This window comes from Prunus dulcis, chromosome 6 (assembly GCF_902201215.1).
Source record: "Prunus dulcis chromosome 6, ALMONDv2, whole genome shotgun sequence".
Taxonomy (NCBI): domain Eukaryota; kingdom Viridiplantae; phylum Streptophyta; class Magnoliopsida; order Rosales; family Rosaceae; genus Prunus; species Prunus dulcis.
Window position 1 is genome coordinate 25472412 of NC_047655.1, and position 20960 is coordinate 25493371.

The 20960-nt window shown below is 37.0% G+C and overlaps 3 protein-coding genes and 1 long non-coding RNA gene across 14 annotated transcripts; 1 reads left to right on the top strand and 3 right to left on the bottom strand.

Annotated features, from left to right (window-relative positions):
* Window positions 1–77: 77 nt before the first annotated feature.
* Window positions 78–5586, bottom strand: LOC117630722. Of its 10 annotated transcripts, none has more exons than XR_004586246.1 (9): window positions 5117–5586; window positions 2737–3027; window positions 2562–2635; window positions 2160–2431; window positions 1988–2058; window positions 1821–1890; window positions 1576–1705; window positions 1427–1476; window positions 78–598 (listed from the first exon to the last, which is right to left on the bottom strand). It is a non-coding gene; the product is annotated as an uncharacterized LOC117630722 (long non-coding RNA). The 10 variants fall into 10 exon arrangements; XR_004586243.1 differs by having other exon boundaries at window positions 1427–1479; XR_004586244.1 differs by having other exon boundaries at window positions 78–1705; window positions 5117–5201; window positions 5451–5586.
* Window positions 5587–6198: 612 nt separating this feature from the next.
* Window positions 6199–9168, bottom strand: LOC117630549 (receptor-like protein 7). Its single transcript, XM_034363254.1, has one exon. It carries the CDS (start codon window positions 9166–9168, stop codon window positions 6199–6201), a length of 2970 nt encoding a protein of 989 aa, XP_034219145.1.
* A 4636-nt stretch (window positions 9169–13804) lies between these two features.
* LOC117630721 lies at window positions 13805–17774 on the bottom strand. 2 transcript variants are annotated; one of them, XM_034363458.1, is made up of 9 exons: window positions 17492–17774; window positions 16633–17313; window positions 15891–16235; window positions 15063–15720; window positions 14619–14890; window positions 14447–14517; window positions 14278–14347; window positions 14031–14163; window positions 13805–13931 (listed from the first exon to the last, which is right to left on the bottom strand). In XM_034363458.1, the coding sequence occupies exons 1-4, from the start codon at window positions 17582–17584 to the stop codon at window positions 15445–15447; spliced, it is 1395 nt and encodes a 464-aa protein (XP_034219349.1). In that variant the 5' UTR covers window positions 17585–17774; the 3' UTR covers window positions 13805–13931; window positions 14031–14163; window positions 14278–14347; window positions 14447–14517; window positions 14619–14890; window positions 15063–15444. The 2 variants fall into 2 exon arrangements, with proteins under 2 accessions (XP_034219349.1, XP_034219348.1); XM_034363457.1 differs by having other exon boundaries at window positions 13805–13934.
* A 1010-nt stretch (window positions 17775–18784) lies between these two features.
* Window positions 18785–20582, top strand: LOC117632300 (G-type lectin S-receptor-like serine/threonine-protein kinase SD2-5). The gene is made up of 2 exons (XM_034365738.1): window positions 18785–19346; window positions 19482–20582. The coding sequence occupies exons 1-2, from the start codon at window positions 18963–18965 to the stop codon at window positions 20517–20519; spliced, it is 1422 nt and encodes a 473-aa protein (XP_034221629.1). The 5' UTR covers window positions 18785–18962; the 3' UTR covers window positions 20520–20582.
* Window positions 20583–20960: the final 378 nt, after the last annotated feature.

Consider the following 20960-nt stretch of genomic DNA (forward strand, 5'->3'; position numbering starts at 1 on the left):
GGGGAACTCATAATACTATAAGAAAGTTGACCATCGACAATTTAGACAAGAAGAACAAAACAATTTATGCTCAGATGTTACGTGAATGATTGAAGCCTCTAATTTGATATTAGTGAACAAAACAAGTAACAGTAACGTAGCGTAACCAAAAAATTCTTCCCTCTAGTGGACAAAACAACATTGCTAGTGAACTTCTTCTCGCTTTGCTTCTTACAGCATGTATCAATCATCTTTTTAAAACCAAAAAATTAAATAAAAAACAAACGGAAATAAATGAAAAGAAAATTAATGAAAATGTCATACTAATTATACCCAAATTAGAATCGCAGCAAGCCTGTCGTTTCTCCAAGTGTGTGTCGAAAAGTTGGTATATTCTCATCTCTAATCCATATTTTGTTCTCCGTTTTCTATATATTCAATTTGAGGAGGAAACGCATTACCCGTACCATGATATTCTCAAATAATATATTGAGCGGAAGAGAGAATATTTTTCTATAAACAAGCACCCGTTATCCAAACTACACAGCAGAAGAAGGTTCTCTTTGAGTTTCCTCCCTTGGTATGGTTCCACAGGAACAGAACCACTTGTGATTGGGACCTATCAGCAAGGGCAGAGCCAGAAAATTAATCAAGGAGGGTCAACCTCAAATAATAGAATCATCGCAAAACAAGATAAATTTATCTAATAATACAAAGTCTTTAGTAATAACTCATATATGTTATTCCAATACATTCACAATCATTCATCTCTTGAAATATTTTCATAATCACTTCATTATCAATAATATCAAATTTCATAGCTCAGATAATAAAGAAATCATATAAACATTATTGTTCTTAATTTGAGATAATAAAGAAATCATTTTTAAAAAAAAGTTGTTGCTCTTAAGAATAGCAATGCGTAATGTATAAGAACTGTAACATCGCTTTAGACCGGACCCCGAGAGTTTACGGATCAGGAAACGATCTTGTGGTACTACAGCAAGGCACAATCTACTTCGTAGCTGTAAATAAAACTAACTGTATTAAGGGAGCGAAAATGATGATTGATGTCAAGTAACTGCAAGGATTTGGACAGGATGGATGCAGTTTTTTTTTTTTTTTTTGGGTCCGAGGATGGATGCAGTTGATCAGCCTCCATTGTTAATTGTATCAAACGAGAGTTGATGCTGCTCTGATGAAAAAAATTAATTGGAGCTGTATTTTTATTTTTCACTGTCGTTTGCCCAATGAATAATTTATTTTGGCATTAGATTTTTGGAATCCCAATATTCCTAAAAGTAATATTCAAAGCTCAAATTAATAGATATTTAAACTGAGAGTCTGTACTGCCGACTATAAATTTAGGCTAAAAGCAATACGGATCATAAGATTTAACACAAGTGCAAAACTGCTGGAGGAAAAAAAATAAAAGTAAGGGTGTTACATAGCTTTCTTTGCTGAAATGCGTTTTGCAGGCTCATTTTGCAACATTTGCTGCTGCAAGCATAAACATTTAAATTACAGCAGGTATTACCTCCAACGAAGAATAACAGAGCACCAAACAACCACTTTGAGTAAAGCAAACTGACATACCAACAAAAAATCCAACCCCATCTCATCCAAATTGGGGACATCCTTGGACAAACTTTGAGGGCTCCACTGGGGGTATTCATGCCAGTTCATGATTTGTTTATACCTGGCCACACTTGTTCATTTGGAGCACCTAATCAACGTACAGAAAAAAAAAATTCCATGAATTCCAATTAGTCCAAATGACAAAGAACAAAGTAAACGGCACCTTTTTGGGTAAGGAAGAAGTGGATGCCATATTGCTGAACCTGAATATATGTAGGAGCTGCTGCAGTTCAGAATCTCCAGAGAAGAGTGCTTGTTTCGTTACAAGTTCAGCTATAAATCAGACAGAATATACTGTTAAACCAACGGCACAATTGTACAATTCAATATATTGAAGTTCAAACACACTCTGTAGGAAACGGATAAGTACCAAATATACAGCCAACAGTAATGTGTAGCTCACAGAAGGACTACAGGAGTCCTATACCAAAGGGCCAATATCTGCAACAGAAATTGCACAAATTCATTGGCTACTGGCAAAACATCAGGATAACTTGTAACAAAAATGCTGCTGATAAAGAAAATCAGAAAGCATTCATTACCTCATGAGCCTGAGTGGTACAGTAAACACTCGAGCTAGCAATTCATATATTGAACACCATCATGAAAGTCAGCATATGCATACATGTATGTACATCCACATATGTATATATGCATTGAAGTTCAGGTGCACACTATGCATGGAGTTCTTGCTTGGCACTTCTTCGGGCCACCCACATAAACAACTCCTGCTGAGAGCTCTGACATCTTGAATTGTCCTCTCACATTCAGAAAGCATACAGACGATAGCTCGACTACCTCGACGTTGTCCTCACTGTGAATCAAACGTATGGTTAATCGCCGTTTCACCAATAATGATGGATTAACACTGTCCTTAATTAAGAATCAAAATCTATGACGATAATCATATATAATTTAAAGGAGGGAAACAATTTAAATGGTACCTTGTTTCTTTGTAACAATTCCAAACCCAGTATGGAGGGAAACCCCAAGTGACATCTAACCAAAGAGTCAATATCTGCAACAGAAATTGCACAAATTCATTGGCTACTGGCAAAACATCAGGATAACTTGTAACAAAAATGCTGCTGAAAAAGAAAATCAGAAAGCATTCAGTACCTCATGAGTATACTTCCTGAGTGGTACAGTAAATGCTCGAGCTACCAATTCATATATTCAACGCCATCATGATAGTCAACATATGCATGCATATATGTACATCCACATATATATACGCATTGAAGTTCAGGTGCAGACTATGCATTGAGTTCTTGCTTGGCACTTCTTCAGGCATCTTCAGTTACATTTTGCTCCATCAACATCAAGACCTTAACAGAACCAAAAAAATAGAGAGATATCATATTCCCTCACCTCTGCACTGCCCCCCCGCCTCCCTGCCTCCTCGCCACCCTGAGGAGAAAACAGCAGGTAAATACTGTCTTATCGGCAAGAGCTTGCCATAGTGCAGCCAGCAAAAATATAAACCTACAAGGATATGAATCTAAAAGGGCACAGAAAAATATTGTGCTTGGCGATCCTAAATACAATCTTAGGGAGACCATGTGAACAATTTGAACATAGTTGGATGACCAGAGGATGGCTACCCAACTAAATCAAGTGAATAAAGAATCTCTACTAACACTAGCTCAACTAGTTACACTGAATAGGAGACTAAGACATAAAGCTTTTCACTAGCGTTAGTCTAAATCCCTTTTTCTGGTTACAAATTCAGGCTTACTATTGAAAATTATGCATCCAAGGGCGTCAAAATGGCGTCCAACTTGTGTGATTTATTAGGGGTGAATAATCCTGACCCTTTTCATTAATATAATTCAGAAGACTGAAGATAACCCAACAATTCATCTATCACTCCAAAACATCAAACAGTAGAAGCATTGATGTCATGACAACATATTAGAGAGCATGATTGAAGATAATGCAACAAACTTGAAGGATATATTGTGTTGACTGATCCTAAATGCCTATCCATCAATATATTGTGTTGACTGCTAGAGAAGGGTTGAACTAAAGAAGCTTTGTGAAACATCACCATCTTTAAAACAACAATTGTACAAATTTCTTCAGCATGACAAAATAGGCAAACATAACAAATTTCTTCAAGGTAGCTCATACCAAAAGTCTATTAGAAAAGAAGGCACTATATATCCTTTAATTAAGGCAGAGTGGTCTACTTTCTCCCTCTCTTTTTTTTGTTTTTTTTTTTTCTGTATGATTCTGGTTTTCTTCTGTATTTCTGTCATCTACTTTCTTTTAAACCATTGTGAAATTCGCAAAACATCAGGGCAATAAATACATTTGTATGCTCTGCTTACCAAGAAGTTACAGAAAAAATAACACTCCAAATTGGCCAAAACAACCAAGTGAATCAAAGGTTATTTATATAGAAATCTTACCCGAGATAACTCAAGACCCAATTTATATAAACAGAAGCAGTGAAAGATTCTTCAAAACACACAAATAAGCCTGTCAGAATCAAGTGAGATAGTGGAGAAATCATTTTTACCATGACAGGATGTCCCCAGTCTGACGGACCCACAGTGGGGTCATTGGGGGTCAAACGACCCCATGGAAGCCATGGAAATAGGCTTGGAAGTCCACTTGAGCTGGCTGTGCGACCCCTTGGATTGCCCTCCAAGTGCTTGATGTTTTGCCTGACAGGAAGAGGGAGGAAAGCCTCCTGCAGCAGGAAGAAAAAGCATTTTGTTTTTTTTTAAAACACTATGGGCCAAACGACGTCGTTTTGGCTCTGGGAAATTTTTAAAATAAAAATGTCTTCCGTATCCTTCCACTGACCACCCAACCCAGCCAACCTTCCCATCCCAAAAACCCTTCCCATCTTCCAATTGCTATTATTCTTTTCTCAGATCCAAACCCCCAAGCTCCCCAATCACCACCTATTATTCTTATTGTGATATTTCTCATTTCAAGTTATTTCTAAATCTTAAAATCAAAATAAGGATGATGTGTGCTGTTTTTAATTTAATGGAAATCAAATCTGTAATTGCTTGGATGAAATTAATGATTTATATGTATGATGAAGTTTTTGCTTATTTGTTGATTAAGTGGTTGTAGTTTTTTTGTTTTTTGGTTAATTGGCATAGGTTTGAAATTTTACGAATTGAAATCACTCAAAAACATATATATATATATATATATATATAAAATGACAAATTGAAATCATTCAAAGTATATTTTTCAAGAAAGAAATAAAATTTGGAAGAGAAAAAATAGATAAGAAAAATAACCCATTCTTAAATTTTCTTTAGAACATTTACACTATGACCCTACGGGATTCGAATCCTGGGTCCGTCCCCCGTCCCCCGTCCCCCGTCCCCCGTCCCCCACGCAGTTGGCCATTCCAGAGATTAGAAAATTAATTTAAAACACACAAAAATTAGATAATATCATAGCAGTTGTGCTAATTCTTTTGCACTAAACATAAACATATTTAAGATGAAAAAGAAATGGTACTGATTACCTCAATAGGCGCAGGATTACCGAAGCTGAGATGGATCCTCTCCATTTAGGGACCCAAAATCGCGTTCTGGCATTTCATCAAACACCTAGGCAGCAACACTTGGCAACTGAGAATCTTAAAAACCATTCTCCGACTCACTTCCTCAAATTCGATGGTAGAAAATTCCTAACTTGCTCAAATTACAGAGACCACCTAACTCGCTCAAATTTGATGGTAGAAAATTCCTTTTACTCGGTTCCTTCTTGTAGTAGAAAATTAAAGAGAAGCAAAATCTTCAGTTCTCTGGGGAGGAAAAATCTGATGCAGAAAACGAATTGGAGAAGAAGCCACTTACAGAAAAACGAATTGGAGGAGACTGGAGTGGCGTGGGTAGGCGGCCCATTGACTCACTAACCTCCAGAACGCGAGATGATGTTCAAAACCTCCTCACTTCTGGGGCGCTCCCATGTTTCTCCTTTTTATTTATTATTTATTTGCTATTCTTTATTTTTCAATTACAATACTATCCATGCGAATATTAAATATGAATCTCAGATAAGACAAGCAAAAAACTAACCCCACACAGATAAGTCCAAGTTAGGTTACAGTTACAGGTATATCCAGATCATATAGAACAAGGTATTTTATTCAAATAAAAGGTAGTGAATTACATATCGACTCAATCGAAACTCTAACACTGAACACTTCATATCCAACAACTACATATATCAGAACAGAACAGAACAGAACAGAACAGAACGAACGGAACATCCAAAAGTTACAGAAGCCACCACACTTAACGATCAGCAAACGGAAACAAACTGCAAACGGAAAAATCTCACGGATTTATAGGAAACACTAGTACCCTTATCACTGATTAATAGGACATAGGAAAACATCAATGTCTCCTCCTTCTATTCCTCGAAACACGTCGTCCTCGGCTATCCCTTCTTTTGTCCAGACTAGGGAACATCTTGAAGAAAATGTTCTCCACACTTCTGTAATACCATTTCCTCCATCTCTTGCAAAACACAAGGGGCATGACCACAGTTCCAAACCCAAAGATGCATCCAATTTCAACGCTTAAAACATCAAAATCAATCTCAGGCCCAGAATGGGGAAACCCGTGACAGCTCTGTTGTGTTATCTCCTGTCAAAGGAGGCCCCCATAACCCTTCATTACCAGTGAAAGAAGCTGCTGGAAACGTTGAAAATTGAGTGCTGGTTGGGATCCTCCCAACGAGGTGATTACTTGACACATTCAAGAATGATAGGAACGTAAGTCTTGCAAGCTGTGGTGGAATTTCCCCGCTCAGGCTGTTGTTTGAGAGGTCTAAGGATTCCACTTTCAACAAGTTACCCAATGAGGATGGAATTTCACCTGTGAGAGCATTGCTGGACAAGTTGAGGATGTAAAGTGCTTTGAGCTCTCCAATTTCCTTAGGTATTGATCCACTGAAGTTGTTGCACGACAAGTCAAGGGAGGTGTAGATAGTGAGAATCTTCACTAGTTCCATCTCTGAACCTTTGCTGACTACAGTTACAGCATCTTGATAGTAAACCATGGGGAAGGTATTGACCTGAAATTCAGGGTGGTTGAGCACTTGAGCTGGATCATCTCCATCAACCATCATTTCTGGCCATGTTGTCAAGCAATCTCCTGGAATTTCTCCACTAAAATGGTTGTCAGCAAGGTCAATAATTTGAAGCTTTGACCAGGTTCCATTGGTTTTGGGACATCCAATGTTCCCATAGAATCTATTGGATCGCAAGACAAGGACACGCAAAGTGGATATTTCCTTTAGCAAGTGAGGGAAAACATCAGTTATCTGATTGTGTCCAAGGTTTAACACTGCTAACATTTCACACCGGGCTAGAGATTTTGGAAACTTGCCTCCTATTTTGTTTGCACCGAGGTCCAAAGTTCCCAAACTACAATTTGCTGAAAACTTATCAGAAATTGTGCCAGCAAGATTGTTTCTCCTTAAATTAAGTACTACAAGATTGGTCGTTGCAGATAAGCATCGAGGAATCATGCCACTCAAAGAATTGCTGGACAAATCAAGAACTTGAAGAGACTTCACATTGCACAGTGATACCGGAATGATCCCGTGCAAGTTATTATTTGAAAGAGAGAAGAACCTAGTTTGAGTAAGAAAATCACCAATGTCATATGGTATGTTGAAGCTGAAATTATTTTTTGAGTAATCTAGATAATTGACAACTGGTTGGAAAATTGGGATTCGTCCCTGAAGCTGGTTGGAATGAAGGTCAAGTAGAAGCAAGTTAGAAGTCAGATTGAGGAAAGGACCCTCTAGAGTTACCAGAGAGTTGCAAGAAAGATTTAGCATAGCAAGATAACCAAGCCTCCAAATCCAGTTGGGTATCTCCCCATGAATCTGGTTTTGTGAAAGGTCCAATTTGTATAATTCGGATTGATTTCTCAAGAAACCTGGGAATCTTCTCAACTTGCAAGAAGCTAATCTCAATATGGAAAGTTGAGGAAATAAAGAATAAGAGGGATTGGTATCATCATAACTGATCGACAAGCTGTTGTGGGAAAGATCAAGAAAAACAAGATTTTTCGATTGCTGAATAACATTAAGAGAGAAGGAGTTGTTCAAGTTGTTTGAAGAAAGTTGAAGCGCCCTAAGCCTTGGGAGATTAAAGATATTCATTGGGATAGGCCCTTCCAACTTGTTTCTTCTCAAAGAAAGGGTCTCCAAAAGAGAGATGCTACTAGAAAATACAGGCAACTGACCTGAGAATTGATTGTCAGAAAGCACTAGGTTCTGCAGCATGGGAAGAGAAAACAGAGACGGAGGAATAGTACCATCAAGTAGATTGAAACTCAACTCGAGACTTTTGAGAATAGTAAGGCTTTCCCAGTGAGAGGAATTAATCTGACCCATTAGAAGATTGGATGAAAGATTTATGTCGGTCAGATTCCTGGCCATACTGAAGAACGGAACAGAACCATTGAACTTGTTTGACGACAAGTCCACATAACTCAATTGTGTAAGGCCTTCCATTGATCTTGGTATTGATCCAGTGAAATTGCAACTTGAAATATCTATGTTGTACAACATTTTGAGTTCGCCGATAGAGTTTGGAAGAAGCCCTGTAAAGTTTGCGTTGTTTAGAACCAAAGAACGAAGAGATCCATTCTTGGGAAATTCTGGTAAGGAGCCTTGGAGCTGTGGATTAAAAGATAAGTCGATAGTCTGTAATGTAGGAATTTGGAAGATCTGCTTTGGGAATGAGCCATGTAACCCACATTCACTAAGGTGCAAGGAAGTCAAATTTCGGAAATTTGACAAGAACTCTGGAACTTCAATAGACAATTCGTTGTAATCTAAACGAATGACTGAGAGTGAATGAAGCTTCAGTAATGAAATATCAAAAGGGCCTGATAGGTTACAATTGATCAAGCTCAAGATCCTCAACTTTGGCAGTGAAGACGATATTGCTTGGCACCAGTCAGTCCCCTGCGCTGATATGCTTACACCATCAAGATGAAGTTCAGTAAGCTCCAGAAGGTTCCGAATGAGCAAACTCAAATTTGGGTTCTCAAGTTTGAGTATTGTTGTTTCATATAAGGAAGGGTCACTGGATAAATCAAGAACTTGTAACCCTGTCAAGCGTGAAATCTCAACAGGAATCTGCTCAGAATAAGCAGTATAAGATAAGTTTAGACAGCTCAAATTTGTAAGCTTTCCAACTGCTGATGGAATTTGAGAGCCATAGCCTAATCCATTATAGGCCAAATTGAGACTTTGAAGATGTTGAAGATCAAAGAGACTGCTTGAATTGTCAATTCCACCTGAGACAGATTCACTGCTAATGTCAAGACCAACAACACGCCCACTGGTGCAATTAACACCAACCCAAGAACAGCAGTCGGTACTTGAATTCCATGATATAAGCTTGGAGGAAGCAGAAGAATCAAATATAAGGCTTTTTTTCAACTGGAGCAATGATGACTTCTGGCCTTCAATACATTGGCCATGAACTGAGATGACATTAACACAGAGGTGGATCAAAAAGAGAACGAAATGGAGCAAAGTTTTCATCTTGATCAACTCTTAGAGACACTGAATGAAACTCAGGTGCTTACAAGTGTTTGAGGTTACTGAAGGAAACTCTGGAGCTTACAGGTGTTTGAGATTACAGAAGGAAAGAAAGTGAGGTGCTTACGAGGGTTTGAGATTACTGAAGGAAACTCAGGTGCTTAAAACTGGTTTGAGATTGCTGAAGGAAACTTAAGTTGATTGTTCTGATTACAATGATTATGGCTATATATAGAACAGAGTTAACAATCGAGCTTTTCTTGGGTCAAAGACAACAATCGAGCTTCTGCTCTAACTAAACGTAATAATTATAACAGGATGTTGTTTTCAGTGATTACAATGATAATCCCAAATGGTCAAAGTACCTAAGAGCTAATCTATATGCATTAATTCCCCTTCTGTTTTTAACAAAAGAAAAGAAACTAAAAACAAAATGTGGCATATATAGCTTGTGGGTCATATAGAGAATTCAAAACATAATACTTGCCCATATTTGGGAAAAATCTAAAAATAAAAACTCCTATTTTTTTAGAATTCAGATCAATTATGGTGGTTGACTGAGGATCAAGCAAGAAGTGTTCAAGAGTTGGTCTGCATTATCAATAACAATAATGGAAGTCTTCAAAGACTAGAGATGTGAATACTAGTGTTTTTCCATCATCTTAATTTCCATCATCTTAATGTTACAACAGTTTTTCCTTCTCATCTTGATTAGTATGGGTTTGGTTAAGATCTATCAAAAACTTTGAATGGGGATTCAACACGTTTGATCTAAAAACTCAGCTAATCTAACCTACGACTAAGACACGCTTTCAACAGCCTTAATATCTACTACCTACACAAGCAACCCAATCTTGTATTAACTTACTAAATATGTGGAGGAAACACATGAGAAGAATAGATAAGAAGCTTTCCTTTTTAGCTAATTTTTGAAAACAAGCTTTGAATTTGAAATGAAAGAGAGAATATTTCCAAAAGTAGAAGAACCAAAGAATGATCTTGTTGGGGCTGCCGTTGCCGCTGGGGTCAGCAAGAAATTAAGCCTCAGTCATACCAACAACAACGTACGAGGTCCTTATTAGTCCTTAATTACCTCGCATCCATTCATACTTGTTTCTTTGTTTGTTTGACTCTGTTTGTAAACATGTTTCGAAGTCTTTCCTCCAGCTAAATGGCGCGAAACTTTGTCCACCTTGGCAAACCCAACACGTCATTATGGCGCAAGAACAAACGATCTATTCTGACGCACCTTGTTTTGTACACGTGGCGAAATGCTCCATTTTTTTTTTATGGTGCCACTCAAAATCTGAAAGAGCTCCCTGCTCTGCTGCTGCCCACTAGAGAGAGAGAGAATGGCACTCTCGAGTAACATCTAATGCTATACAATACACTAATACAAGCTCTCGCCGAAAAAGAAAGAAGAGATGTTTAGTTTTATATTATTTTTAATACTAATATTATAGATAAATACTATATCATTTAGTTTTTATAAACAGAACCAAAAAAAGACTATGATTGTTAGTTGTCCTATTTTGTGAGTTTACTTAACATACTAATTTTCAGTTTTACCCTTTTATTTTTAGTGTGTTGAGTTTTTTTAAATGAGATTTTAAGGTTGAATTTGTTTTTAGAAACTTTACAAGTTATAAATGCAATTAAGGTGCAGCTGGTTATGACTTATAAGATTTGATACTTATGTATGTCTACTTTACAATATACCTATAATCGTGAGGTTTAATCTAATCAAACATATTAATAAGCGAAAATGTAAAATATAAATGAATTGCTAGAGAAATTTGTTTTGACTCTATGATATATTAAGCATAACTCCATCATATGACTTAAAATATTCATATCCTTTTTAATTAAAAATACATACACAAGCAAAAAAGTATTGGATTCTCACAAGAAAATCCATCATTCCATCCAATCATATTAGTTGTGGAAATTAAAAGTCCAATTCAATTTAATCCAACAAATCATTGAAACTGATTAAAATTGAATTGAATTGAAGGTTGCACACCCTAGAAACTTTGTAGCTGGCGGAGCCAATATGTTCGGCCTGGGGAGTAGGAATGCCATAGGTGGTTCCCGCAAAGCTCGAGTTGCTGCTATTCTTCAACTCCGAAGTGGGCTGCGTCTCAAGGTGTCCTTTCCATGACTTAGTGCAATGAACATTGATTCTCTTCTTGTTTTCACATCACTTGATTTTCAATACTCTATTAAGAGAGAGAGTGTGTGGTAGAGGTAGAGGTGTCAAACGAGACGGGCTGGCCTAGTACGGAGTCCGTTTAAATGAGGCATGGCACGACACAAGTACGAATATTAGTGGGCCGTATTCGGCACGACACGAAAACTTGGGCCGAATCGAGATCAAAAAATGAGGTGGAATGAACCGGGCCGGCCTGTGGCCTTATATGGGCCAGGCTTGGCTCGAGCCCGACCCACTTAACTTTTTTTTGTTTTTTGTTTTATATAAAAACTATTCTACTATGATGTCTATTTGGATAATGTTGTAATTCAAATTAATTCATGATAAAATTAGGTGATGAAGTAGACTCTCTCATGTTTCTTTAAGCACTGATTTCATGAAAACATGTTTATAATTGAATTTATGAAGTTGGGACTGTTGAAAAGAAATTTTCCTGACAGATTTTGTGTTATGATTCAATATTGATGAACGACTCAATGACTTGAATTTTTGATATGTTGAACATATACATGTCTTCTTAAGTGCTGAAAATTTTCGTGATGATTGGATAATAATTTTATTTATTGTCTATTTTTAAGTAATCTATGTTTAGGAGAAAGTATGTGCCGGTAGATTTTATGAGTAACTTTAAAGGCCATTTTGGACTATTAATTGGACCAATATGCATCCGACATGTCCATCCTGATTGAGCAGATTAATTTGTTGTTTTCTTTTCTACATAGATTTGTTATTAAACTTGATTATAAACGACATTATGTATTGTCATGTCGATATATATATATATATATATATGTAATATCGACAAATACATTATGATTGTATGAACATATTTTATTTTACTGGGCCGATCTTCGTGTTTTACAGATGAAGACACATTATGAAGTGACAACAAATCAAAGCATATAAGTTACAGATGGTCGTTGTATAATCCTTTGTAGTTAGTTTTAGCTTAGCTGTCTTGATCATCATTACATGTTCGAGCAGAGTATTATAAAACGAGAAATAAAACAAGAAAATTTTAAGTCACATGAATAAATAAAACTCACTCGCACACGCAGATAGACTAGTGTGTGTGTGTGTATATACAGTTCCGACCTCTTGGACCACAGGAGTCCAAGAGATTGTGGTCATCCACCGTTGGATATTAATCCAATAGTTCAAAATGATATATATAAATGCAATATGACATAAATGATTATTACCCGATTCAAGTCAACCGTTGAATTTACATCCAACGGTGAGTGACTATAAATCTCTTGGACTACAGGGGTCCAAGAGATCAGAACTATATATATATATATATATATATATAATGAGTTATGAATAATAAATAGAAAGGAGTTATGGATAACAATAAATAGAAAGGAAATAAATCAGACTATATATATATATATATATATATAATGAGTTATGAATAATAAATAGAAAGGAGTTATGGATAATAATAAATAGAAAGGAAATAAATCGGACTCATCGTTTCATGAATTGACGACTGTTATGGGATGAGAATATTGGTTAAATTAATAAATTATACAACTGTACATACTTAGGATTAAACCCACTAACCCATATATGCAAGAAAATTAAATGCAGTATAGACTAACAATTCTATAAATTGATAAGCAATGTGGTTTTGCATTTGAAATTGACCTTATTTCACTTGTTTTTGGCCCAAAGATGTCGACCAGAATGAGCGACCTTTTCGTCATTGGAATTGGCATTTTAGTCTGCTTGCTGCTCCAATGTGAAGCATATTATACAGTGGGGGGTGCGGAAGGATGGAGGGCAGATCCTAGCATGACAAACTGGCCCAAAGACAGGAGTTTCAAGGCTGGGGATGTTTTATGTAAGATATTATTTTTTCCATGCATCTTCAAGTTTCAAGTTTATTCTTTACAAATTACGTATATTTGTTTAGTTCGTTTATTTACTTATTTAATTTCTTTTTTTGTCCATTTTTGAAACAGTTTTCAAATATTCCTCAGAAGACCTCGGCGTAGTTGCTCTTACGAATAGCGATGCGTATAAGAACTGTAACATCGCTTTAGACTTGACCCGGACATTTCACGGATCAGGAAACGATCTTGTGGTATTACAGCAAGGCACAATCTACTTCGTAGCTATAACTAAAGCTTACTGTATTAAGGGAGCGAAAATGATGATTGATGTCAAGTAACTGCAAAGATATGGACAGGATGGATGCAGTTGATCGGCCTCCATTGTTAATTGTATCAAACAAGAGTTGATGCTGCTATGATGAAAAAAATAATTGGAGCTGTATTTTTATTTTTCACCGTCGTTTACCTGAGGAATAATTTATTTTTGCATTGGATTTTTGGAATCCCAATATTCCTAAAAGTAATACTCAAAGGTCAAATTAATACATATTTAAACTGAAAATCTGTACTACCTACTATAAAGTTAGGCTAAAAGCAATATGGATCATAAGATTTAACACAAGTGCAAAAATGCTGGAGGAAAACAAATAAAAGTAAGGGTGTTACATAGCTTTCTTTGCAGAAATGCGTTCTGCAGGCTCATTTTGCAACATTGGCTGCTGCAAGCATAAACATTTAAATAACAGCAGGTATTACTTCCAATGCAGAATAACAAAGCACCAAACAACCACTTTGAGTAAAGCAAACTGACATACCAACAAAAAATCCAACCCCATCTCATCCAAATTGGGGACAGCCTTGTACAAACTTTTGAGGGCTCCACTGGGGGTATTCATGCCAGTTCATTGAGTTTGTTTATACCTGGCCACACTTGTTCATTTGGAGTACCTAATCAACGTAGAGAAAAAAAAATCCATGAATTCCAATTAGTCCAAATGACAAAGGAACAAAGTAAACGGCACCTTTTTTGGTAAGGAAGAAGTGGATGCCATATTGCTGAACCTGAATATATGCAGGAGCTGCTGCAGTTCAGAATCTCCAGAGAAGAGTGCTTGTTTTGTTACAAGTAAAGCTATAAAATCAGATAGAATATACTGTTAAACCAATGACACAACTGTACAATTCAATTATATTGAAGTTCAAACACACTCTGTAGGAAACGGATAAGTACCAAATATACAGCCAACAGTAATGTGTAGCTCCCAGAAGGACTTCAGGAGTCCTATACCAAAGGGTCAATATCTGCAACAGAAATTGCACAAATTCATTGGCCACTGGCAAAACATCAGGATAACTTGTAACAAAAATGCTGCTGATAAAGAAAATCAGAAAGCATTCAGTACCTCGTGAGCCTGAGTGGTACAGTAAACACTCGAGCTAGCAATTCATATATTGAACACCATCATGAAAGCCAGCATATGCATACATATATGTACATCCACATATGTATATATGCATTGAAGTTCAGGTGCAGACTATGCATGGAGTTATTGCTTGGCACTTCTTCGGGCCACCCACATAAACAACTCCTGCTGAGAGCTCTGACATCTTGAATTGTCCCCTCACATTCAGAAAGCATACAGACGATAGCTTGACTACCTCGACGTTGTCCTCACTGCGAATCAAACGTATAGTTAATCGCCGTTTCACCAATAATGATGGATTAATACTGTCCTTAATTAAGAATCAAAATCTATGACGATAGTCATATATAAATTAAATGGTACATTGTTTCTTTGTAACAATTCCAAACCCAGTATGGAGGGAAACCCCAAGTGACATCTAACCTTCTTGCGTACAACACCATGCAGTTGTCTGGTAATAATATATATCATTAGGCTGACCATTTTCTTGATCTCCTGGAATTCGCCTTTCGCAGAATCCGCCATGATCAAATTGTTTCACCACAGTGTGAGAGAGAGGGAAGAACTGAGCTCACCGGCTTGGCTTCTCTAGAACTATTAAAACATGTTGCAGTCACAGCGTAAATCTCAAAGTTGACAATTGGATTAGGGTTGATTATAAGCATAGCTCAATAAAAGATTCTATAGAAAGCTTGTGGTGGACATGAACTGGTAGAAATATTTGAAATAAATTACTCCATCCATTGGATTGTGATCTTTTGATAATGAAAACTAAACAATGTGTACGATAGAAAACAAAGTGTCTCTAATACTGTCTGAAGGTAAGGTTAAGACGGCCAGGACGAAGCTTAGTTTCTTCCAACAAATTCATTGGAGCTGAGTCTGGTATGATGGATGTCACACCATGAAATATATGTCTGGAACGACCTCCGAATATCAACACATCTCCTGATTCCAGAACAACGCTCTCTGCCTTTCCAATGTCTCTCTGATCCCCATAGAGGAAGTCTGCTGAATCACCTATAGAAATGGAGACCACAGGTAATCCTTCTCTGAGAGACTTTTTGCTTTCGTCGCGATCCTGAAAATAAAAACATCATTTCAGCACCAAACAGTTATTGTAGTTATTAAGAAGCATTCAGAATCTTTGAAACCAACATAGAGTAATTATGAATACAATTAACCAAAATTAACTGCATTGACTCAAAGTTATATATGAATATGCTCATTAACTAACATGCATAAATATACCTGATGGAGGCCAAGTCGTCCACTGGTTGTATAAAAGTTGGCAATGCATATATCAGGAGAAATTGAAGGGAGTATCTCTTCCACACTGCTAACTCTGAGTTCCTCTTTAATATGGGCATGCGCCTCTTCAATTGCTCTTTTAACCAACAAACTAAATTCATGAGGAATACCAGGAGGCTGAGTACCATCGATTGTTCGTCTAGAGCCATATTTCCCAGTCTCAGGATCCCAGTCGTGGCCAAGGCACATCATCTGCAGACGAAGTTTTGCTCCATCTTTGTAACCAGGCTGATAAAAGCCCCCAGGACCTAGACCAAGCTGCCTGCACTTCTTCACAATTTCAACCTGTAATTTAGATGGTACAGAGGTATTAAAAACAAGCTTGCACTACGAAGAATACGAAACAATAAACTTTCAAAGAACTGAAAAATGAGTCTTCATTCACAAAACAGAACTGTACTACCCCATAAAACAGGGACAACCAAAAGATCAACCCAGACATTGTCTCTGAATAACCATCAGAGACAAAAAAATTGAGATGTCAACTTAGGAGTCAGTTAATGGGCATTAATACATATCCGAATGCCATTTTCTGATTTCAGAAAACAAAAGACACTACTAATACTATATTATTGATCAAAGGCATACATGTCCGCAAAACTTCATATCATTTTCTGATTAATGCTCATGAATAGAATTGCTAATTTGCTAGACTAAGATTTAAAATGAAAGAAAGCAATACCTGTTCAGTGTGGGTGACATAATGTTTTAATAATACCATCCCCGGCCTCAGTATTAGATTGGTGGAATTCAGTGCTTCTGGATTTGTAAATTCAACCATGTGATCTTCTTCATTCTGGTTTTCCATATTTCTTGCATAAGAAGCTTTAAGTTCATAACTTCTGCTTCCAGACAAGCATATATCGAAAGGTTCATTATAACGAAAACCCTTGGAACAATCTGAATTCTTGGAAGCACATCCATATTTCATATTTCTTGGTTCAGAATGAGGCTTTACTGCACTGAAATGCTTTCTTTTATTCCCAAACTCTGTAGGCAAACAATATTTCTCCATCTCGCTTCGGCAATCAGACATAGGGCTCTCATGTGGAAACTTAGTAACATTCTCAGAACTTGAACTTGCAGCTGCATCCTCCATATTAACTAGCTTTGATATTGAATCCATTTGATATTTCCTTTTATTGAAATGAATATAAGCACTATTTGATATTCCCTTATCAGAAGGACCTGATGCAGACATGGGAACGAGTTGCCTTAATCTAATACCAGATGCCAAAGCAGAAATCTTGTAATAAATCTCAAAACTTCCGACCATTATCATCTGCCAATTTTCGTTTCTGTTATGGGGCTTTCCACTGTTAAAACCAGCAGAAATATTGGACAAAGACCCACAGCTTGACACCTGTTATACATTTTAACAACATTGCTAGTGAATTTCTTCTCGCTTTGCTTCTTACAGCATGTATCAATCATCTTTTTAAACCAAAAAATTAAAAAAACAAACAAACGGAAATAAATGAAAAGAAAAATAATAAAAATGTCATACTAATTATACCCAAATTAGAAAACAAAATACTCACGGAATCGTAAGGAATTACAGAATTGCCACTGGGGGTGGCGGGTGATGCTGGTGCTCCAGAGCTCGCAGGAAGCCTGTCATTTCTACAAGTCATCTTCTCTGGCACTGGCAGTGGAGAAAGAACAGCCCCGATATCGAACGGCGCAGGAGCCACATGTTCGATCCATTAATATTCTAAAACGAAGAAGATTGAACGACGGTGATGAATCGTCAGGGAGGGAGATTCGAATTCAATGCTCTGTTTCTTGGTTTGGTCGTTTGGCGGTTACTGTAATCGGGTAGGGTCCGATTCTTATTGCTGCGGGTTTCTCGATGGAGCCAGAAAGCCAGCATACGTAGGAACAATCACGAAGGGGTGTGACATATATGGGCTTAACCAAAAGCCCAATAAAAACATAATAACTTAGTCTATTAGATATGGTGGACCAAATTTAGTTGCAGACTCAATCAACCTCAGCCAGCCCATCAGTTTTGCAAACCCCACACGTCATTGTGGCGCGAGAACAATGTCAGCACGATATATTCTGACACGTGTACCGCACCCTGAGTGTACACGTGGCAACATGCCCCATTTTTTTCCATGATGCCACTCAAAATCTTAAAGGACCCTGCTGCTGCCCACTAGAGAGAATGGCACTCGATTAATGTTTTAACACCCAACGCATTTTAGATAGGCGGGGGTCCCACAGGCAGGCGCAAGCTGCACTTGTACGCCATTTTTACTGCACAATAATACAAGCAAAATCGTTTACAAATATTAAGTTATTTCACTATAAATCAGATTTTTTGTTCATATTTGAGGAGGTTATATCTGAGTAGGTTAATTGTTAAAGACAATGTACTTATTTTTTACACTCAAATTCTATTCCTCTCTCCTTTTTTATGCAATTGAATAGTTTAGAAAGATTTGTCAATATTTAACAAAATTTTGTTTCGAGAGATTATAATTGGTTAGACCACCTTAATTCTCCTTAGTTAATGCTGCCTTACCTTGTATAGATTTCTAAAGCCAACTCTTTTAAATGTGAATCCCTATAGTTTTGGAATTCTTTTTTATGTATTTAGGATTAGGAGTTTCCCAAATCTTCACAATCTAACAAAAATTTACCAAAAATTAGAGTACAAAAATTTAGGAGAATTTTTGGTGAATTAATGCTCTTTACCAAAAACATCCTCACGTGGGCAGCCTGTAGAGAATCACCTTTTGATACCTTCACTTTTTATTATACCTTAACAAGAATATTCATAAGCCATTCCAGCGTGCCATATGAGTAACCCCACTAAATTCCCCACATTTGCAGACATTAAACAAAGCAAAATGAAAGCTCAAACCCTTTTAGCAAAGCTGCGCATTTCATACCTACCCTTTGTCCTCCTCGGCCTCTCTTCTCAATTCTTGCCAGAAAAGAAACGAAAAGAAAAGGGAAATCTCAATGCCTTGCTAAGCGAAATTTGAGACTGCAAATTCACACATGCAGCTCTATTTGTTCATTTCTCTCTCTCTTTTCTTCACTTATGGCCATTCCAAAACAGATATCTCCCTTGGGTACCAGCTCACTGTGGCAGTGCCTATTGAATACAGTTTGGGATTCATTGGGAGAGCTTTTTTGATGGAGACAAATGAAATCACACCAACTTTTAAAACTGCATTGAGTGTTGAAGCTGTGAATGACAAATACTCATGCTCCTTAGAAGTCTTTCTTGGAGATGTCAAGGTTTGGAACTCTGGTCATTACTCAAAGTTTTATACTTCAAATATATGCGTCCTTCAACTCACCCAAGATGGAGATTTGAAGTTGAAGGGTCCAAAAGACAGAGTTGGATGGAGAACTGGGACTTCTGGACAAGGTGTGCAGGTAAAGCTATAGCCAAAAAGAAAAAGAAAAAACCCAAGAAATTTATGTTATTTTTCCTGTTTGTACAATATATGTGATCAATGTTGAAATATATCTTTTTTCTTTTTTTTTGCTTTTTTGGTCATTTTGATGCAGAGGTTAGAGATATTAAGGACAGGAAATTTAGTTCTGCTAGATGGGTTGGGCAATATCAAGTGGCAGAGTTTTAATTTTCCAACTGATGTAATGCTTTGGGGTCAGAGACTAAGTGTGGCTTCTAGGTTGATTTCATTTCCAACCAACTCCACTTCATACTACTCACTTGAAATTGAACAGAGCAGGATTGCTCTCTACTTGAATTCTGGTAAGTGGAACTATTCCTATTGGGAATTTAAGCCTACCAAGAACAGAAACATCGCTTATGTTCAACTGGGTCGCAAGGGTTTAGAGTTATTCAATGACAAACTAAAGAAAATTGCGCAGATTCATCCATCTGATCATCAAACAGTTCAGTTTGGTCAGCCCCTGAGGTTCTTAGCATTGGGGAACAGAACAGGAAATTTGAAGCTATATTTTTACTCACCCAGCATTGCTAAATTTGATGTTGCTTTTCAAGCACTCAACACCACATGTGATCTTCCATTGGCTTGTAAGCCTTATGGGATTTGCACCTTGTCCAGTGCTTGTTCATGCATTCAAGTTTTGATAGCTGAAAATGAGACCAGTAGAAGTGGTAATTCTGATTGCAGTCAAGGAATTTCAGGTGGGTTTTGTGGCAATGGCAAGACTAAAGCAGAGATGCTTGAATTAAAGGGTGTTGGTAGTGTTTTGAGGGGTGCTCCTAAAATAGTTAATGTGAGCAAAGAAGCATGTGCTAATTTGTGCTTAGAAGACTGTAATTGTACATCTGCATTGTATTCAACTGCAAAAGGAGGCATGGAAGTAGAAGAGTGCTTTCTTTATGGAATGGTAATTGGGGTTAAACAGGTTGAAAGGGGAAGTGGATTGAGCTACATGGTTAAGGTTGGAAAAGGAGCTCATGGGGGCCATGGAAAGTCCAATTTGAAAAGGTGGGTTTTGGTCCTAGTGGGAGTGGTTGATGGGTTGATTATTCTTCTGGTTTTTGGAGGCCTTGGCTACTACTTGATAAAGAAGAGAAGAAAACAGACATTGCCTAATGGCCATAACAATTGACTGTATTTCTTACCAGGTTTTCTTGTCAGTCAGATTTCAAGGCCATGATACAATTTTTTTTATTTTTTATTTTTATCTTTTCCGAATTCAAGTTGGAAAGGAAAAGAAAACACAGTTTTTGTTTTTGAAATGTTCATAAGAGAAACAATGTGATTTTGTTCAAACACTAGAATTTGCAATTCAACAGCTAAAACCAATTTTTGGTTTGTACTTTGTTTTCTGGGTTAGGCAATTTCTCAAGGATTCGACTCAGAGTTGCACTATGTAGGAGAAAAGACATTGTCCAAACACAAGTAACATACCGAGATTTACAAGTACTTCATCACATAAAAGAACGCTTCATATTTCTTCTTTTTTGTAGATTTATATTGTGGTAAATGATAAATAATTATTCTTTCGCAGTTTAGTAAAATGCTTGGGGTATTCTGGAAGAAGGAAAAA

Coding starts and splice junctions, on each gene's coding strand:
- LOC117630549 (XM_034363254.1), bottom strand. CDS start 9,168: ATGAAAACTTTGCTCCATTTCGTTCTCTTTTTGATCCACCTCTGTGTT.
- LOC117630721 (XM_034363458.1), bottom strand. CDS start 17,584: ATGACTTGTAGAAATGACAGGCTTCCTGCGAGCTCTGGAGCACCAGCA. Junction 16,236..16,632: donor ATGTCACCCACACTGAACAG/GTATTGCTTTCT, acceptor TCTAAATTACAG/GTTGAAATTGTGAAGAAGTG. Junction 15,721..15,890: donor GACGACTTGGCCTCCATCAG/GTATATTTATGC, acceptor TTTTATTTTCAG/GATCGCGACGAAAGCAAAAA.
- LOC117632300 (XM_034365738.1), top strand. CDS start 18,963: ATGCAGCTCTATTTGTTCATTTCTCTCTCTCTTTTCTTCACTTATGGC. Junction 19,347..19,481: donor CTTCTGGACAAGGTGTGCAG/GTAAAGCTATAG, acceptor ATTTTGATGCAG/AGGTTAGAGATATTAAGGAC.